We start from the raw sequence: 18,946 nt of genomic DNA, 5'->3' as shown, positions 1-18,946 counted from the left end.
TATTAAAAAATAAGAACAAAGATACACGTTACAAATACACATAATATACAAATAAAACAAACAGTACTTTATTTTCCAGGCACAGTAGGTGTATTTAGCAGTAGCATTCAAGAAATTGAATGAACAAATATAAAAATAAAACACTATATACACTTTACTGTATAAATTATACATAGATTCTTATTAAAGCAACTGTTTTTAAGTTCTTCAGTCAAGAGCAGTGAGTGATTTCTATCGTTGTTTTGTTGTTTTATTAACATTAAAGGGATAGTTCACCCAAAAATGAAAAATCTGTCATCATTTACTCACTCTCAAGTTGTTTTAAACCTGAATGAGTTTCTTTCTTAGTCCAGTATTCAGGCGCTGTTTGACAGGCTTTTAGTGTGCGTGTGCTTCAGGTGTACGCATTCAGAAGAACTGCATGTCAGAACCGCACGCAAATTAAATGTTTAACCGGCAATGCTTTAAAGCACATGCAAATAATGTACTTTTGTGATTGCAAATAAGAGCAGTGTCCCGTGAGTGTAACCGCTGAGTTAACATTTGATGTGAATGTATGTCGCGTTGTAGGGGAGCGCGGGGCACAAAGTAACGCGGGGTAAGTTGTAACACACGTGGTTTAAATATTTCCACACATGCTTGCATAACCAAATTTACAGCATTGTTGAGGGTAAATAAAGAAAAACATATACACTGTAATTATGAAACAAAGCGACATATTTGTACTAGACACTATTACTGTGGATAAAAAAATTATACTGTGAACCCCGTGTGGATTTACACAATTTGAGAAAGTCAAAAAGTGTTACTTTGTGCCCCGCTCTCCCCTACAGTATATTGAGACGGAGATGCCAGAACTGCAACTGATAGAATGTGCGCTGTAGCACGATACTACGATATTTCTTCAAAAGCAGATCATGGAGACATTTTTATCGTCCACGCTCAATAATCGTGATATCGCACACACCTTACCAATATGCAAAAGTGCTCAAATTAAATGAACATACATTTCATGCAAAAATAAATAAATAAAATCTAAAATAATGTTTACCTAAAACAGCTTTTAAACACACACTCCAACCAGGGGTGCATACCAAAAGCAACTATGTTCTAAGTTCCGCCGTTACCAATAGAATTGACCACCATAGTTAGCTAACAGTGCTTTTGGGAAACACACCTCAGGTTGACTGCTACATTACAAACTTGTGCACCCATGATTCCCAGAAGTTGCATAAAGTCAATCTGATTAGAGCTTGGACTTTTAAGAAAGCTTGTTTTTTGTGTGTGTGTGAAATATGGATCAGACGGTCGGTGAGTGGTCTGTAATATTTGATTCAGTAATTTTTATGGTCGTTACGTCTCTTTTTTTTTTCTTCTTCTTTTTTCTTCAGGTGTCCTATAATATATTCCGAACTCTTCCGCCCAGTGACAGTAATGAGTTTGACCCAGAGGAGGATGAACCCACTCTAGAGGCTTCATGGCCACATTTACAGGTGAGTGTGTGTGTGTGTGTGTGTGTGTGTAATTGGTGCTGGTTCTTGAGAATATTGTTTTGTACTCTGGTCCCTCTCTCCTTGTGTAGAGCTCCTGTCTGTTTTATTTGTTTCAGCATGTTTGTCTGTGTGTGTATTTTCGAGGGTTTGTACGCACACTCTGACCCTCTCTGTGTGTGTATACTCACTGAATGCTTCCAGGACTCCTTTAGAAATGAGATGCATATCTCAAGGAGAATCTTCCTGGTAAAAATTTTCTCTTTTGTTTCGTTATAAATCCCTGCTTTTGTCTTCTTCATCTAAAAAAAAAAGAAAAGGAAAAAAAAAAATCCAATAATGAAAGCCACATTCCCAGACATGTGAACCTGTTTTATAATGGCAATGACCCCTGGTGGCAGTAGCAGTGTGTCCTATGACTGTGACCTCAACTTAACCATGACCTTTGACCTTTTCCCTTTCTTTGCATGCATGCTGAGTTCAAAGAACTCCACCAAATAACACAAACTCTCTCTCTCGTTCTTTTCTCTTCTCAGCTGGTGTATGAGTTCTTCATTCGTTTTTTGGAGAGCCAGGAGTTTCAACCCAGCATTGCCAAAAAGTACATAGACCAGAAATTTGTCTTACAGGTGAGGGTGTTCTTTTAAAAATTTCCTCAGTCCCTTCTTTTTTCACTAGTGTTTGCTCATCATCGTTTTCCCCCTCATTTTTATGTGCTGTCCATCTGTTGTCCTATCAGCTGCTGGAGTTGTTTGACAGCGAGGACCCACGGGAGAGAGATTACCTGAAGACAGTTTTACACAGAATCTACGGAAAATTCCTGGGACTAAGAGCTTTTATACGAAAACAGATTAATAATATTTTTCTACGGTGGGGGATATGACAGTTTACATAATATTAATGCACATGCACGAATGAAGTGCAAGCATTCATCTCTCTTTCTCATTCTTAGTTTTGTTTATGAAACTGAGCACTTCAATGGAGTCGCAGAATTGTTGGAGATTTTGGGAAGGTGAGTTGTACTTGTTGAAAGTCACAATGTAATTTTCTTAACTGCTAAGCTTACATACATGGCCATTTATGTGTGAGATATATATATATATATATATATATAATATTTCCCCAAACATGTCAAATCCCACCTCGCAGCTGATTTAATTGGTTACGAGGTAGAAAAAAAACAAAAAAACATTGTGTATGGAGCTGAATGCAAAAAAACAGTAACTATACCTGTCAGCAGAGCTGGATAGTAACTGATCACATGTAATCTGGATTACGTAATCAGATTCCAAAGATTAAGTACTTGTAATTAGATAAAATTACAATTTAAAATACTCAATCAGACTACAGTTACTCTATTGATTACATGATTACATATTATTCACAAAATAGCAATACATTATTCATAATTTCTGGACTCTCCCTCATTCTTCTGTTTCATCTTTTAAATTTTCCTTTCTAAAATAGCCTACCGCTTATATATGCTCAGAAAGTCTTCCAGTTTTGTGGTCATTCACACGAAGACTAGTCACTACTAGTTGGGTGGCTATAATTACACAGAAAATTGAGTGGCCACACAGCATTTGACCACTAGCTTTACATAAAATCATTTCAGTTTTAAGAAGTGTTTTCTCAGCATTTCAACATTGCATAAACTACTGATGAACACATTCATTTTTTATTTATTTAATGTATCACTCAGTGGGTTATCTAACCATGTGTTTTTGGAAGGCTTTTGTCTTTCAAACACATTAAAATGCACAAATTCACATTTCTTAGTTACATGCAATGCAGAGATTCACAGGCTTTTTGTTGTCAGCTAAACCTCTTTCACCTAATATATGTGACTCTGGACCACTGATGTATAAATCTCAATTTCGAGAAATTGACCCTTATGACTGGTTTTGTGGTCCAAGGTCACATATTTACTTGAAGTACCCTTGAGATTTTAAAGTCATAAGTTAATAATTAAGTATCACATTTGCATGTTCATGGTTCTCTGACATTGGTTAATGATCATTAATTATCATGTTTACATGACATGCAGGTAAACAAATAAAATATTGTTTTATTTTGATTGATGTTATTTTAAAATTATTTATTTTAATTTAATATTTTTATGATATATTTGCTTTTCATTAAACCCACAAACCCCCTGCAGTTCCTTCACAAACCCCAGTTTAGGAAACCTTGAAGTAATGTAATGTTTAATGCACTTCATGTTGTCAGTAACAACGAATGGAATAAATTTTTTTTTCTTTGCATTTTTATATCAATTTGGTACAAGATTTCCTATTTAAATCAATTTGATAAACGAGTTAGGTGAAAAGTAATCTAAAAGTAATCTGATTATATTACCTAAAATGTGTAATGGATTATGTTACTAACTAATTTTTTGTCCTTTAATTTGGAATCAGTAATGGGCTACAATTTGTAAGTAATCTACCCATCTTTGTCTATCAGTATGTTCCACAAATTAAGGTTTGGTGTTTGATTTTGATTTTTTTCCGGTCGCGACCGTTGTCATGCTGCGCCGCAACAGCTAGAGGCTGTCTACACTGGATGCGACAAAGCGACCATTGCAAATCATTTGAACTTTGTGTCAGTACATCATAAATAGAATGAGGCAGCAGTTTACTGTCGGGAATTTGTCGCGCCACATCCAGTGTAGACAGCATCACTAATTATAATAGGTTCGCTGCTCGTAGCCGGTGTAGACACGGTGTTAAGAGTTGTATGGGCAATTAGCACTGTCATTGACATGACCAATGGAATCTTTAGTAATGGCAGGGCAGGGTTTGCGCTTGACAAAAAAGTCATGCCATTCACACACCCTAAGTTTGCTATTTACATCATTTCAGTCACTTAACATAATTATATAATTGCAATTAACTAACAGTTGGGATTTTCTTTTACATAAAATGTGAGTTATTCTTGATCATCTAAACATTCTTAAAGGGAAGGTTCTTCCGAAAATAAAAATAGTTTTATTCACCTTCATGGTATTATATGACAAGCGCATTTGTTTCCATACAGAAAAAACATAGTTTCCAGGGGCTGTAAAGCACCATAAAAAACAGTGTCCATATTTGTACAGTATTACACATCTTGACATCCACTGCAGCTTTTGTCGTGCTTATAAAACTTCATAACTGGAAGTTATCGCACAATTTCCGTGAAATATGATTAAATTAGCAAGAAATCCCTGATGATTTAATGAAACTAAGTTTTGCATTTTTCTGAATGTGGCGATAAATTCAGGGTTGAGCAATCCAAGAATGCTGTTAGTGAAAGTTGTGTTTGTCTCCTGTCAGCATCATCAATGGTTTCGCTCTGCCGCTGAAGGCTGAGCACAAACAGTTTCTGGTGAAAGTTTTGATTCCTCTTCACACCGTCAGAAGCCTCTCACTTTTCCATGCACAGGTACTGCCTGTGTTAAAACATTCAGATGAGTATTATGTGTTCACTTCCTGTTTATCCTGTCAGTGACATTACTGTTGTTTTTGCAGCTGGCGTATTGTATTGTACAGTTCCTAGAAAAAGACCCTGCATTAACAGAACCAGTGAGTGCAGCCTTTCACTAATCATCGCTCTTCTTTTTTTTTTTTTTTTTCATTTATTTAATCAGTGTCATGTTTTTTCCCCTTCTAACAGGTTATCGGAGGTCTGCTGAAATTCTGGCCTAAAACCTGTAGTCAGAAAGAGGTGAGATAGATGCAGTCTCCTGAATAGAGCTTATTCACAGCATGAGGTTGATCAGTCATGATTTCAGGGCAGTATTGATGACGATGTAGGATGGATTCACTGATGTTCTATATCTGCTTCTCTGATTGTCTGCATTGATGTGTGTGTAGGTCATGTTCCTAGGTGAGTTGGAGGAGATTCTGGATGTGATTGAGCCCACACAGTTTGTGAAGATCCAGGACCCTCTCTTCAAACAGATCTCCAAATGTGTCTCCAGCCCTCATTTTCAGGTCTGCACAAATCCACTCTAGTCTAAGACTGAATCAAACCCGGCCCAAGTATAGTTATGCTGCCAGAATAAACAATGTTTAGTTTTTATGAGTCATGAAACCCTCTATTTCAGGACAGGACAGTTCTCACCACAATTTTGCGCTTTAAGGGAATCCGCTTATAAATGCATGCAGCAATTGAAAATTCAAAATCAATATACATCATATTATGAGCTTAGAAAGCACTCAAATTGTGTGTATGTGTGTCCAGGTGGCTGAGAGAGCTCTGTACTACTGGAATAATGAGTACATCATGAGTCTGATTGAGGAGAACTCCAATGTGATTCTTCCTATAATGTTCACAAGTCTGTACCGGATCTCCAAAGAACACTGGAACCCGTGAGTCAAACCCATAGTTTTCTTATGTTATTTAACAACACCACTGCCATCTCTGATAGTTTTAAATAGTTTCATAGAGCTTCTCTTGTCCCAATCACATTCCTTGTTTTTTCTTCAATTTTCTCTCTCTCTCTCTCAGGTCACTTGGTGGAAGACCCTTAAAATGTTATAAATTAATTATTTAATAAAATTTTATTGTAATAAAATTAATAAATTTAATTTATAATTAAATTCAAAAGTAGTTAAATACACACTTTTGCAAGGATTGGTTTTGTGATTTTTTTTTTTTTTTTTACTTTAACAGAGATATAATTTTAAACATTCTATACACTACTTTTCAAATGCTTGGTGTAAGTAAGATTTTTATAAGAATACTTATTTTTCTGAGCCAACACACATAAAGCATGAGCTGGCTCTTTTGTGCAAACTGTCAAATTCACACAAGGTTGTTATGTCAAAAAAAAACACAAAGTTCACAGAAACAGTCAGTAATGTCTGTAAATGTAAATGCCTGGGGAAAAATTGCTTGTGTTTCAGTATATTAGATGTGTGAAACGGCATCTTTTGGACATGACAACAACACCGAGGTTTTCAAGCAGGCCACGCCGCCTCTTATTTTTTTTTGTATATGCCTTGGGCGGGAATTATTTAAATGAGGGATATTTTGACATGTACGTTCCCGAAGAAAACTCAGGACTGCAATCGATGCATTTGAGGGAGTTCATGTGCTTTGTAACTTTTGCAGATCTTTTTCATGCACAAACAGCAACATTACATGCTAAAGGAAGTTAAAATGTATTTATTTATCCTTTATTTAACCAGAAAGATCCCATTGAGATATCATTATCTCTTGTCCCTATTCCAGGGAGACCTGGTTAAGATGGCAACACACAAAGTTTCCAAAAAAAGACAAAACTATAGTCAGACAACACAGTCAATAATACAAAAAAAAAGCGCAACAAGTCTCTTTTAAAACAGATTTCAAAGTACGTTTAAAAGCAGTCAAAGGTGGCAAGAACTCTAGTTTAAGTATGTTTTGCATGTCATTCCATGCCCAAAGGGGCATAAAAAGAAAAAGCATGTTTACCAAATTGTGAGGGTACCTTTTATTCGAAAATGTAGCTGAGATCTAGTACAATAACTGTTTGAATAAAAAGTTAAACATTTTGAAATATAAGAAGGTAATTTACCATGAAGTGCCTTAGCAATAGATATATACATGTGTAAATTCCTCCTATGTTGTAAAGATGACCATTCTACAGATTCATAAAGTATACAGTGATGTGTACGTGGTTCTGCACCACATATAAAACGAAATACAGTATGATAAGCAGAATCCAGTTTCCTTAACAAAGACGAAGCTGCATGCATATAAACAAGATCACCATAATCAATAATATATAAAAAATTATAGTTTTTTCTAACCTTATAGGGAAAGCAATTTTTGAAGCAATAAAGGAACCCCAATTTTGGCCAGATTCTTCAGTAAGTTGTCAATGTGGATGTTAAAAGCTAGATTTTCATCCAACCATATGCTTAAATATTTATAATTTATAATTTCAATTTCAGTGCCATCTAAAGTTGAAATTGCCAAACCTGTTTTTAGAATAAGTATGACTAAAAATCATGTACCTTGTCTTTTTTTTTAAATTTAAAACCAACTTGAATTTTAACAACGAATGTTACATTAATTAAACGCCTTTTGTAGATTCAGTAGAGCTTGATGCTGCACAATAAATAATTGTATCATCGGCATACAGGTGTATATTAGCGGAGTCCACACCAAAGCCATTGATAAAAATGTAAACAAAATAGGAGATAAAATGGATCCTTGAGGAACTCCTTTTTTTAACTTTGAGAAAAGGAGAATTGTAATTTTCTAAACTTACACACTGGGTGCGTTCAGAAATGTAGTCATCAAACCATTTTAGAGCAGCTTCACTAATACCTATAGACCTAAGTTTCTGTAGCAATAAATTATGCCAACGGAATCAAAGGCTTTCGAAAAGTCAATATATAATGCTGCACAGGACTTTTTGCTATCTATAAGGTCATTTGTAACTAACAGAGATGCAGTTATGGTACTAAAACCTGATTGGTAATCATTAAGGACATTATTATCCATTAAAAATGTTTCATTGGTCATTTATCAATAATTGAAATACTTAAGCTAAAACTGGCTATCTGGAAATAAGACGATAATTATTAGGATCAGAAGGATCTCCACTTTTTAGTAATGAAACAACTGTCGCCGACTTCCACGTTTTCGGTATAGTATTTGAAATTAAACTTAAATGATAGTATTTGAAATTAAACTTAAATAAAAAATCGAAGCTATTGGCTCTGCCACAACACCAGCAGCTATTTTTAAAAAATAAGGTTCAATTTGATCAACTCCTGCTGATTTTTTAATATCTAATTTCACTAAAGCATTGTAAACCTGAGATGTTGTAATGGGAGAGAAATGAAATACTTTCCTAGGACAATGTTCATCATAACCAAAAGATTCTTGGGACTTTAACTGATAAACTTGATGCTGAGGTAAATTTAACTAGCTTCCAAAGTTTTGTAGGATTATTTAAATTTTCATTGACCACGGATCACGTTTTGCATTTTTTATTGATTTAGTACAGATATTTCGTAATGCTCTATAATAACGCCAATCTATTGAATCATTTGATTTCTTCGCCTTGGCCCAGGCAACATTTCTCTGATTAATAAGGGTAGAGAGAGCATCACTGAACCAAGGATTGTCTTTGCCATCCTAAAACATTTATGAGGAGCATGCTTATCACATTGTTAGAAAGATCTTTTTAAAATAACCCCAAGCTAAGATTACGTCTGGCATACACAAAATAAAACCCAGATCACTGTTAAAAAGATCATACATAAAAGCATGTTCGTTAGAATGCTTAAAAAATCGTTTATAAATAAAATGCGATGAACTCTTAGGAATCTTACAATTTCTCACAGACAACTGCACAGTGATCACAAATGTCATTACAAAAGACACCAACTGCAATAAACTTATGAGATGCATTAGTTAAAATTAAGTCCAGTAAAGTTGATTTACCCAAGTTCTTTTGATTAATTTAGTTTAGTTTAGATTAGTTGGTGAATTAATCAGTTGAACCAAACAAAGTGTCACAAATATCTTTAAATGGGTCTGATAGTAGCAAAAGCCAGTCCCAATTCAATTCAAAACTGGCATAATAGGACCCCTTTAAATTGTAATATTTCAGGATATAGCTGTTTTTACTGTTTTTTTTTATCATATAAATGCAGTCTCGGTGAGCATAAGAGACTTCTTTCAAAAACATTTTAAAAAACTTTACTGTGCTCAAACCTTTGAACAGTAGTGTACTTTCACAGCCTCCATGTAAACATTTAGTATATTTGTATGTGATATACACAACACAACACTGTCCTCACTGTCCAGCATTAACTGGATTAATCATTTCCTGTCCAATCATGCTTAAATGGTTTAATTCTTTCTCTTTTTCCGCTTTCAGGGCCATAGTAGCTTTAGTCTATAATGTTCTGAAGGCCTTCATGGAAATGAACAGCACTTTGTTTGATGAACTCACGTCCACTTACAAGTCAGATCGTCAGAGGTGAGCTGTTTATTTATTTATTTGATTCATTACTTTTGTGACATTTTCATGCTGCTTATACATGCAGTGTTAAACATACCTCACCTTTATTTGCATTTTTGTTCCATCTGTCATTCCTCAGAGAGAAGAAAAAAGAGAAGGAGAGAGAGGAGCTGTGGAAGAGGTTGGAGGATCTGGAGTTAAAGAGAAGCCTCCAGAGCGACGGAATTATTCCCACTTAACGACGCGCCTCTCCTGGACCGCTTTTTTCCAACGCCACCACCATGTGCTCGGGAACGTTGGCCACATTTTTTTTTCCTTTCTGTATTTGTGCGACTTACTTTACCGTAGATTCACCTCGTCAGTCTCATTATTTCAAAAGCACTGTAAATAAGTTTATTTTATCTTCTTTTTTCCCCCTTAAAAATATTATGCCGAAAAAGAACGTGACTAGAAAAGGAAATAAAAAAATTAAAATAAGCAAAAAAAAAACAAGAGAAACCCGCACTGGAGGGGGAAGGATTTTGAACAGACAGTAGGACTGAAATGAATGACTGCTGTAAAGAAAATCAAACAAACAGAGAATCTGAACCCACCGATCTGACATACCTCGGCCATCATTACTGAACAACACCAGCTCAATTCTCTCTCTCTCTCTTTCCTCACTTGCCCCCTCTCTATGTCCCTTTCTCTTCCCCGATCTTTCTTTTCCTCTTTATGTCTCTGAATTGGATCAACATTCGCCACCTGTGTGTCCTGAATATCTGAAACCAGAATCGTCTACCCTTGACCTTTGATTATCTGTTAACATCTGGATAAACGCAGCAGGTCTGGATTGTAGACGTCTTAAGGGGATGCAGAGGACACTATGCAGTATCCAGCAAAGAAGAGGAAGTCATGAATACTCACCAGCTCTCGCTTTTCCCCCCTTTTCGTTCTTTTTCTGTCCAAATGTGCCGTCCGGTACACTCGTTTGGACTCTTTAGCACCAGTCTGGTACTGGTACCAGAAAATGGGACACACACACACACACACACACACATTTGAGCGGGTGTCCAGAATTCCAGCAGCAAAACCGCTTGTCATGAGAAATCGAACTGCACGTGCGCACACACATTCTGCATTCGAGTGTGTGAGGGAGTTTCTTACAGTGTTAAGTACCTGTATACTGTACAGAGTACTTTGATACTCTGTATCTAGTAGAGCCTTTAGCATATTTTTCTTTAGGAGAATCCAGTATATGATGAGGAAAGATTGAACATAGCCTCTTGGGGTTTTTTTTCTTTCTTTCTCTCTTTCTTGGGTTTCACTTCTAATTTGTTTTGGGTTTATTTAAAAAAAAAATTTTGTCTGGAATTTTTTCTTTTTTTTTCTTTTGACCAAGTGGAATTTGTTCTTTCTTCCTTTTTTTTTACTTAGTTGCTGATTGGGGGGGAGTGAGAGGGGGATTGTGGAGGACTGATGCTGTGGTGAGCTTTGTCAGAATTTAACCTGTGCTTTAGAAAGCCCCAGACATCAAACGATTACAAAAGTTAAAAAGGGTCGGATAAATACAAATGTTTAATTATTTTAAAAAATAAAGAGATATTAAATTAAACTTGTTTTGTGATAAAGATGAAATGCACATTTGCCTTATTTGTGGCGCGGATGATAAAAGCGTAAAAGAAAGGGTATCTGTATTGACCACCAAAGCCATGTGAAAACACTTTTTACATAGGCCATTATTGCAGCTTGAAATTGTGAAATGGTTCATATTCACAACTTGTTAAATTTTTTTTAAGTGGTAAAACTGAATAATTTTCATGACCTTTTGTTTTATTAACTGTTCCATTCTTTTAAAGTGGATCTTTTCAGCTTCACAAAACCGGTCTGAACCTGACCACTATGAATACAATTTTGTTGCACAATCTTTGTAATGGTTTTTCAAAATTTCTCCTTTTGTTTTCTGCAGGGTAAACACACTGCATAGCTTGAATTTAGAATGACTAGAGGGTGAATAAATAAGAGTATGTTCGTTTTCAGTTGACCCTTTTACTTTAAATCAGTGTGACTGACCAATTGTTTATAGGACCATGTGTAGTGTGTTTGTAAATTCAGTATTACTCTCTTTCCAGCCCTTTACTCACCAAATTCTTCCACAAGAGTGCAGCAGAGCTCAACATTAAAAATTTTCAAACCAGCCAACAACAATACTTTTGCTTTTGTAGAAAACATTGGATGTGCATTATAAACTCTTTTCAACCTTTGTGCAAGTAGTCTTTTGATGCAGGTCCATCGTGTTTTTCCTAATGGTTTGCATGCTAAATTATGAGCTTGTAGGATTTGGCAGGACTTTTCCTGAGGGGTTAAAGGATTCAGGGCTGCTCTGAATTTGGCAGGTATATATGTACTTAAGACGCGTATGCAGGCTTTATTCTTTCAGTTTGAGCATTAACCTGTCAGATAGTTGGAAGGAGAGGAAAGGATAGGAAGGAAAGGTGTATGTGGGTGACTGCTTACTTTAATTAGCGTCACCCCTGGAAACGAGCATAGCAGTACTTTTTAGAAAAAAGAAAAATGTTCTTAAAGGGACAGTTCATTCAGAAATTAAAATTATTTCACCCTCAGAATCAAAACCTGTTTTTTTTTTTTGTTTTGTTTTTTTGAGGAGGGGGGTGGGAGGCTTGGAACAAAATGAAAGTAAATAAATAATTTTTATTATTTATTGTCATTTATTATTATGCATTTATTTTCTTTTAATTCTCCTCTAAAAGTCAATTAGCCTCCAGTGATTATAATACCCTCTAATATGGGTCCCCAGTAAATGGACGGGACACGTACCGCTTAGTTCAGACAATGCACCTCTTAAGTTAGTGTCTGCATTGACACTAATGGACTCCTCTTTTGGATGTTTAAAGGGATAGTTCACCCAAAAATGAAAATTACCCCATAATTTACTCACCCTCAAGCCATCCTCCTAGGTGTATACGACTTTATTCTTTCAGATGACTACAAACGGAGTTCTATTTAAAAAATGTCCTGGCTCTTCCAAGCTTTATAATGGCAGTGAATGGGTGATATTCAATAGTCCAATAAACTGCGTTCATCCATCATAAAAAGTGTCCCACACAGCTCCGGGGGGTTAATAAAGGCCTCCTGAAGCGAATCGATGCGTTTTTGTACGAAAAATATCCATATTTAAAACTTTATAAACCGTAATCTCTAGCTTCCACTAACTGGTGTACACGTTCACGAGAGAGTGGCGATTCAGCGGATGACATAGGCGTAACCTAAGCTTCAGTGAGAACAGCTGAGTCGCGAGGGGGCCTAAGCCCCTTATCTTTTTGAAGATGGAACATGTTTCACTTACCAAATAAAATGTTTAATAACTTTAATTTGTTCTCCAAGTATTAGAAATCCAGAAAACCAAAGCAGTTTACCCTGCTGTCTGTAGTAGATTACCTCTTACCTTACAGCGCAATCCAAAAGACCGAAAAAATCAGTCTCTGTGATGAATAAATTCAGCAGCACGCGTGTGATACAGTTTTGCAATGTGTGTGAGCCTGTTTACAAATCTGTTGTTAAACAAAGAGAACATTTAATGAAATGTTTTAGTCCAAATTCACTTAATAACATCAGTCGAGTGTTGGAAATAACTTCCTAATAACTTCCAATAACTTTGTGATCTGACGTGGTTTCATATCAGGGATGAGGCAGAAATCATGCTATTTTATAGTATTCTACAGTGATAGAGTCGATTAACATTGCATTATAAATATTCTTTATTATAATACTGCCCCAGATGGCTTGAAGAACACGGATAAACTATATATTGTCGCAATCGTATGCATTGACATGTTTCTGTACTGAAACAGACATTACATTACATGTGTGTACTTACTAATGCTCACAACACCCTATTTTGGGTAAAAAATAGGAAAAATAACACGTTCGCTAAAGAAATTGCAAGTAATCATCCATATCCATACGTTTTTCTCCAGTGTAGAGAAGTGTACAGGAGTTGTTTTTTTTCTCTCAATGAATGCATAAGATTTCCTGACAAAAATTAAGAAATTACTGTCACAGATTTTTTTTAATCATAATAATTTAATATTTTATAATAAAACCTTAGACGTTTCTAAAGATTGATAGTTATGGCTCCCTGCATGTTAACAGGTCACCCTGCAGTTTTCTGTAAAATACAATGATGGAATAATTACTATATTTATTCTTAAATACTCTGTTTTGTATATAATAGTGAAACAATGTTATTACAATAGTGATATTTCTTATTTTGTTTAATGTTTTATATAGTAATAATAATAGTAGAACATTAATGTCCTGTTTAAGTGATTAACTGCACTACTTGTGGTTGTTTTTAGCCCTTGTTTTATGTTTAAATAGTCAGATCGCCATCTCGAGGATCTCAGGGGATCACCATTTCTTTTTCTCAGGGGCTCTCTGACCCTAGCAACACCCCTGGGTGAGAATATATGAGTCTCGCGAGAACCAAGTTTTGTTTACAGGAGCAAAGGAAGCAAAGTTTCATTTGTTTAGCACAGGAAAACCAGTCTCCTCTTGGCTTATATCGCAATCCAAAAACATTTTTCTTTACAAATTCTCGTTTTTTTACTTCTAATTCATGACCTGTGTTTTATTTTGCTCTGTCTGCGCTTCCGCGTTCGTCACTTCTCACCGGAGCTTACGCTTTGACTGGAACGCCACTGGCAATGTCCCAAATGGCACACTTACCCCTTGTCCAAATACCTGCACTTGCGGTCTTTGCACTTGACCACTTGACTAATTATATGACATATTTCCTATATTTGGTCCAAGTGTTCAAATGAGCATGAAGACCACAAGTGTGTGTAGATCTTTTCATTACCTGATGGGTTCACAATACTCATTTGCACCAATAAAACGTGCAACTCTTTGTTTTACTACCAAAGTATATGTAATATCTTACTATTATTAATATTTAACATGTATTGGAAAGGTTTCCATGACCTCTCAAAAGATCTCGGCAAAAAGTCTCACGATTTATTTCCACAACATGATGCATGATGGGATACACTAAGCCTCGAATACCGCTTTGGAGCATTAGGCCCTGTCTCAAATGGAACACTTCATGTGCACTTGCAGTCTTACGGACTTACAATGGCCGCCGCGTGCGCGTGCCCATTAAGTCCACGAGACCGTAGGGTGTCCCATTTGTCATTTTAGCGTTCAGAAGGGTGCTTGCGAGCGCCCCCTTTGCGGCCGTTATCCGCCCTCGAGCACTGGGGTGAGCTCCGCAGCAGACTTCTACCCGACAGTCAAAGCGGCATTATGTCACGAAAGTGCGGACTCAGAGGAAGACCGCTAGGGTTTAGTGTGCCATTTGGGACAGGGTCTTATTCGAGATATTGTGGATTTAGTGTGCGTTAAGGGGTATAAAAAACGTACTTACAGTCTGTGAGTCAGAACAGCCGGCACTGTTGTCTACTCTCCCAGGATCAGGAAGCAGCCTCCGTGTCCCATTCGTCATTTTAGCTTTCAGAAAAGTGCTCACGAGCGCCCCCTTTGCAGCCGCTATGCGCCCTCGATGTGCACTTCTGCCGAGCCTGCACTGGGGCGAGCTCCGCAGCAGACATCTACCTGACAGAAGAGAGATCGGCCCTGTCCCAAATCTCACCCTAACTCGCGGTCTTCCTCTGACATGAAAGTGGGGACTAAGAGGAAGACCACAAGTTAGGGTGCGATTTGGGACAGGGCCACTCTCGTGAACGCGCGCACGACAGTTAGCGGAACCTAGAGATTAAGGTTTATAAAGTTTTAAAGGGGTCATATGATGCTGCTAAAAAGAACATTATTTTGTGTATTTAGGGCTGGAGCGACGAGACAAAAACATTAAAACCGATTACAAACGAGGCATTTGTTGCATCCAGTGGGGACATAATTATGGATTATAATGACTTATACTGTCTTTTTACGTGTTGCGTTGCATCGCGCCGCGTAAACTTAAAACCATGTCTGCATTTGTGATCGGAGAAATGACAAACAACAAGCCCTACTCTACACTGGCCAAAAAACTCGCTTTAAATATATAAAATATAAAAACTCTTTAAATATAAAAGACGTACTTACAGTCTTTGAGTCAGAACAGCCGGCATTGTAGTCTACTTTTCCAGGATCAGGAAACAGTCCTCCATAAAATGTGCTGCACACATCTGAATATTTGGGTTGAAGTGTTCTGGAACAGTGTTGTAAATACAACTTAACCACTGATTTCTAGTCGTGTTCCCTTTTTTGGAAGGCCAAACAAAGTAGTTTCGCTTTCACAACGAAACAGCGTCACACCCCGCGGCCTTGAGCGAGCGGAGACCGGAGGCCTAGAGTGAGCGGAGGCCGGCTTGAGTGAGCAGAGGCGGACGGGCTTGAGAATGGCGCGGCCGGCGGATTCGACGAAGGAGTGGCACATGTGACGACCCCGTGCTGGACTCCGCTTCGTCCACACAAAGTAGTTTCACATTCACAACGAAACACACAGCGCCTTCACGACATGGCGGCAACAACAATACTACAGCGAGAATAAAAGTTACGCCTTCTTTGCGTAAACATTTGGGTGGCGTTATGTAAATCTTCCCATATCGTGACGTAGACATGTGAGGGCGTGTTAGAACGAGCCATTTTAGGTAGGCGTGGTTGACTCTTAACTTTTATAAAGAATATCTCTTTGGATTTGAGACTTTAGTCTTTGCAACTTTACAGATCTTCTTTATGCACCAAGAGCTTGTAACACTCCAAAGAGAAAGGAAAAATTTAAATCGCATCATATGACCCCTTTAAATATGGATATTTTTCTTACAGAAACAGATCGATTTGCTTCAGGAGGCCTTTATTAACCCCTCGGAGCTGTGTGGGACACTTTTTATGATGGATAGATGCAGTTTATTGGACTGAATTCACTGCCATTATAAAGCTGGGAAGAGCCAGGACATTTTTAAATATAACTCCGATTATATGCCTCTGAAATAAGAAAGTCATATAGGATGGCTTGAGGGTGAGTAAATTATGGGGTAATTTTCATTTCTGGGTGAACAATACCTTTAAGTGAACCAGTTTAGAAAGAAGCAAAATCTTTTCTTTGTCGGTCTTGATAACTGGAGAAGAGGAGCTTCCAAAGTAACTGCAACTTTTGCTCATAAGTCCTTTCCATTCATTACATCTCTGCTGAAAATAAAATAAAACAGGGTTTTGGGCATGTTAACAAGCTAAACTATATGAACAACAACTCAGTCTGGGAGACCAGTTTAAACCATCTAAGACCATGAAGCCAGTTTAAACTGGTTAATAATGTGTGTTGTTTTTTTCAGCATTTTAAAAAATCTCACTTAACTACACTTGGCCACAGTCAATATGATGGAAGAGTAAAATTATTGTCATGATTCATTTGTTATTGTATGAACAAGTTAATTTTTCCTCCATAGCCAGAAAAGTGCAGATTTAGAGAATTTTTTTTCTGGTTTACTCAAATTCGCTAGTTATATAACCATGGGTTATGGAGTGTTTTAGGTCCTTATAGCAACAGTAGCCTATAAAGTTATCTTGGGCTTGATTAAAGTCCTCTAAAATATTTAGTAACCCTGGGAGGGTGGGCCGTCCATAAAAAAAATTGTCTGGAGACCTGTGAATTTAAGCGACAATTCTGGAGGGAAAAAAATGATTCAAAGACTGAGTAATGTGAGGTTGGCAAAGTCTTTCAGATTCTGATTTGCATAACTGATTATGTAAGCATTTATTCCAAATAACGGGTAATGTGTTAAAAGAGTGTACAGCTATTGAAATATTGATGCTTACATTGTAATTAGGATCTTCCAAATTAACTAAGACATGCACGTCTTTTTTTTTCTGTTTTTTTTGCAGTTTATGGCAATTTGTTTCTCACATTTAACATAGGATCAAATCCATGTATTTTGGGATCTTACTTTAAATTCATGCACTTTCAATCTGATCGAAAGTGATTTTAAAATTTAGACCTGTGATATAACTGGAGTATATTCAGGTCACAATTGTCACACAGTTCTTGTGTCTGCTGTTTCTCCAGTGTGAAATTGCCTTTTTTTTATTATTATTATAAATTCACCCCATTTTACGCAGTCTGTTTTGTTAGGTTTTAACCCAGTGATTGTGTAAGATGCTCCACAGTTAGTGTGTCATGGAGACTGGGACACCATCAAGAATTATCTCATATCTGGAACCATAACATACAGTTATTGCTTTTTTCGAGTGTTTGCCTTATTTTAATGTCCTAAAGGTCAACAGAGTCTGTACCTAGACAGCAACATCTATTTGTCCCTTCAGTGACTGTGATATTCCCAGGTAGGACATATTCTTGGTTCAGTATCTGTTGTGTATCCTAGAACAACATTGTTGTCAAACAAATAATAATAATAATACTCCACTAATGCTATAATCTCATTGACACTACTTTTGTTTCAGGACCAATGAGGATGCTGGAATATGTCAAAATGTATGGGAAAATCACAATTGTGTCCCTTAACAGGTGAGTCAAGGGATTTTTGCTTTCTTCATTAAATTAATAGTTCACCCAAAAACGAAAATTTGCTGAAAATATACTCGCCTTCAGGCCAGACATTTCTTTATGAGAACAGATTTGGTGAAATTTAGCATTACATCACTTGATCAGCAATAGATCTTCTGCAGTGAATGGGTGCCGTCAGAATGAAAGCCCAAACAGCTGATAAAAACATCACAATAATCCACACGACGCCAGCCCATCAATTAACATCTTGTAAAGTGAAAAGCTGAGTGTTTGTAAAAAAACAAACAAAAAAAAAACAGATCCATCGTTTTAACTTTAAACCATTGCATCTGGCCAAAATATAAGTCCATAATCCATAATAATGCTTCCTCCGGTGAAAAAGTTGACCCCTTGTTGCCATTTCACATCAAAATCCTCCAACATATTTGTTTAGAACTGTTTTGGACTCTTGTTACTGGAGAAAGCAATATTAAGGATAGAGGATACAATGTTTGAAATTAAAAATGTCTTGATGGATTTGTTTATTATATTACAAACATGCAGCTTTTCACTTCACAAGACATTAAATGATGGACTGGAGACCAGCCCTATCCCTTCCCTCTAAGTTTGTTTTTGGGTCAGTTATACCTTTAAGATATGAGGTATGTAATGACACCTGACTCATATCTGTCAGGTAGTATGGAACTTTTATATATAATATAGATAATCATTTTTAATGATAAAACAGGTCAAGCTCTTTTTATCATGTTGTTTTTTTCTGAGGATTATGCTATGAAATGTTTTTTCTGAATGTAATATGGTGATGCACACCGTGAGATCCACCCACTCCTGTTTCTAAAATAAATACAACACTGGCCCACACATATCCACGCTGTCTCTCTCTTTCTTGTCTTTTTTCTTTTTTTTTTACTGAGACTGTTTCTTGTTGTTCTCTTTGTTTGTCTCTTTTTTCATGTTTTATTTCCCCCTCTTTTATCCCTGCATGGC

General features: G+C 36.7%; 1 protein-coding gene across 6 annotated transcripts in view; it reads left to right on the top strand.

Moving 5' to 3' along the window:
• Positions 1-11,999, top strand: part of LOC107736817 (serine/threonine-protein phosphatase 2A 56 kDa regulatory subunit epsilon isoform-like) — a 40,781-nt gene extending 28,782 nt beyond the window's left edge. For all 6 annotated transcript variants that reach the window (XM_016548181.1, XM_016548180.1, XM_016548174.1 and 3 more), the window contains 11 exons: positions 1,392-1,493; positions 2,027-2,119; positions 2,230-2,360; positions 2,443-2,502; positions 4,805-4,913; positions 5,000-5,053; positions 5,145-5,195; positions 5,345-5,464; positions 5,715-5,842; positions 9,355-9,456; positions 9,578-11,999. In XM_016548181.1, coding sequence (XP_016403667.1) covers positions 1,392-1,493; positions 2,027-2,119; positions 2,230-2,360; positions 2,443-2,502; positions 4,805-4,913; positions 5,000-5,053; positions 5,145-5,195; positions 5,345-5,464; positions 5,715-5,842; positions 9,355-9,456; positions 9,578-9,677 — 1,050 coding nt within the window. In that variant the 3' untranslated portion in view covers positions 9,678-11,999. The remainder of the gene's footprint in view (positions 1-1,391; positions 1,494-2,026; positions 2,120-2,229; positions 2,361-2,442; positions 2,503-4,804; positions 4,914-4,999; positions 5,054-5,144; positions 5,196-5,344; positions 5,465-5,714; positions 5,843-9,354; positions 9,457-9,577) is intronic.
• Positions 12,000-18,946: the final 6,947 nt, after the last annotated feature.

The sequence above is a fragment of the Sinocyclocheilus rhinocerous genome, unplaced genomic scaffold, assembly GCF_001515625.1.
Source record: "Sinocyclocheilus rhinocerous isolate Xijiao unplaced genomic scaffold, SAMN03320098_v1.1 scaffold1214, whole genome shotgun sequence".
Lineage (NCBI taxonomy): Eukaryota > Metazoa > Chordata > Actinopteri > Cypriniformes > Cyprinidae > Sinocyclocheilus > Sinocyclocheilus rhinocerous.
This window is presented reverse-complemented; position numbering and strand designations above follow the sequence as displayed.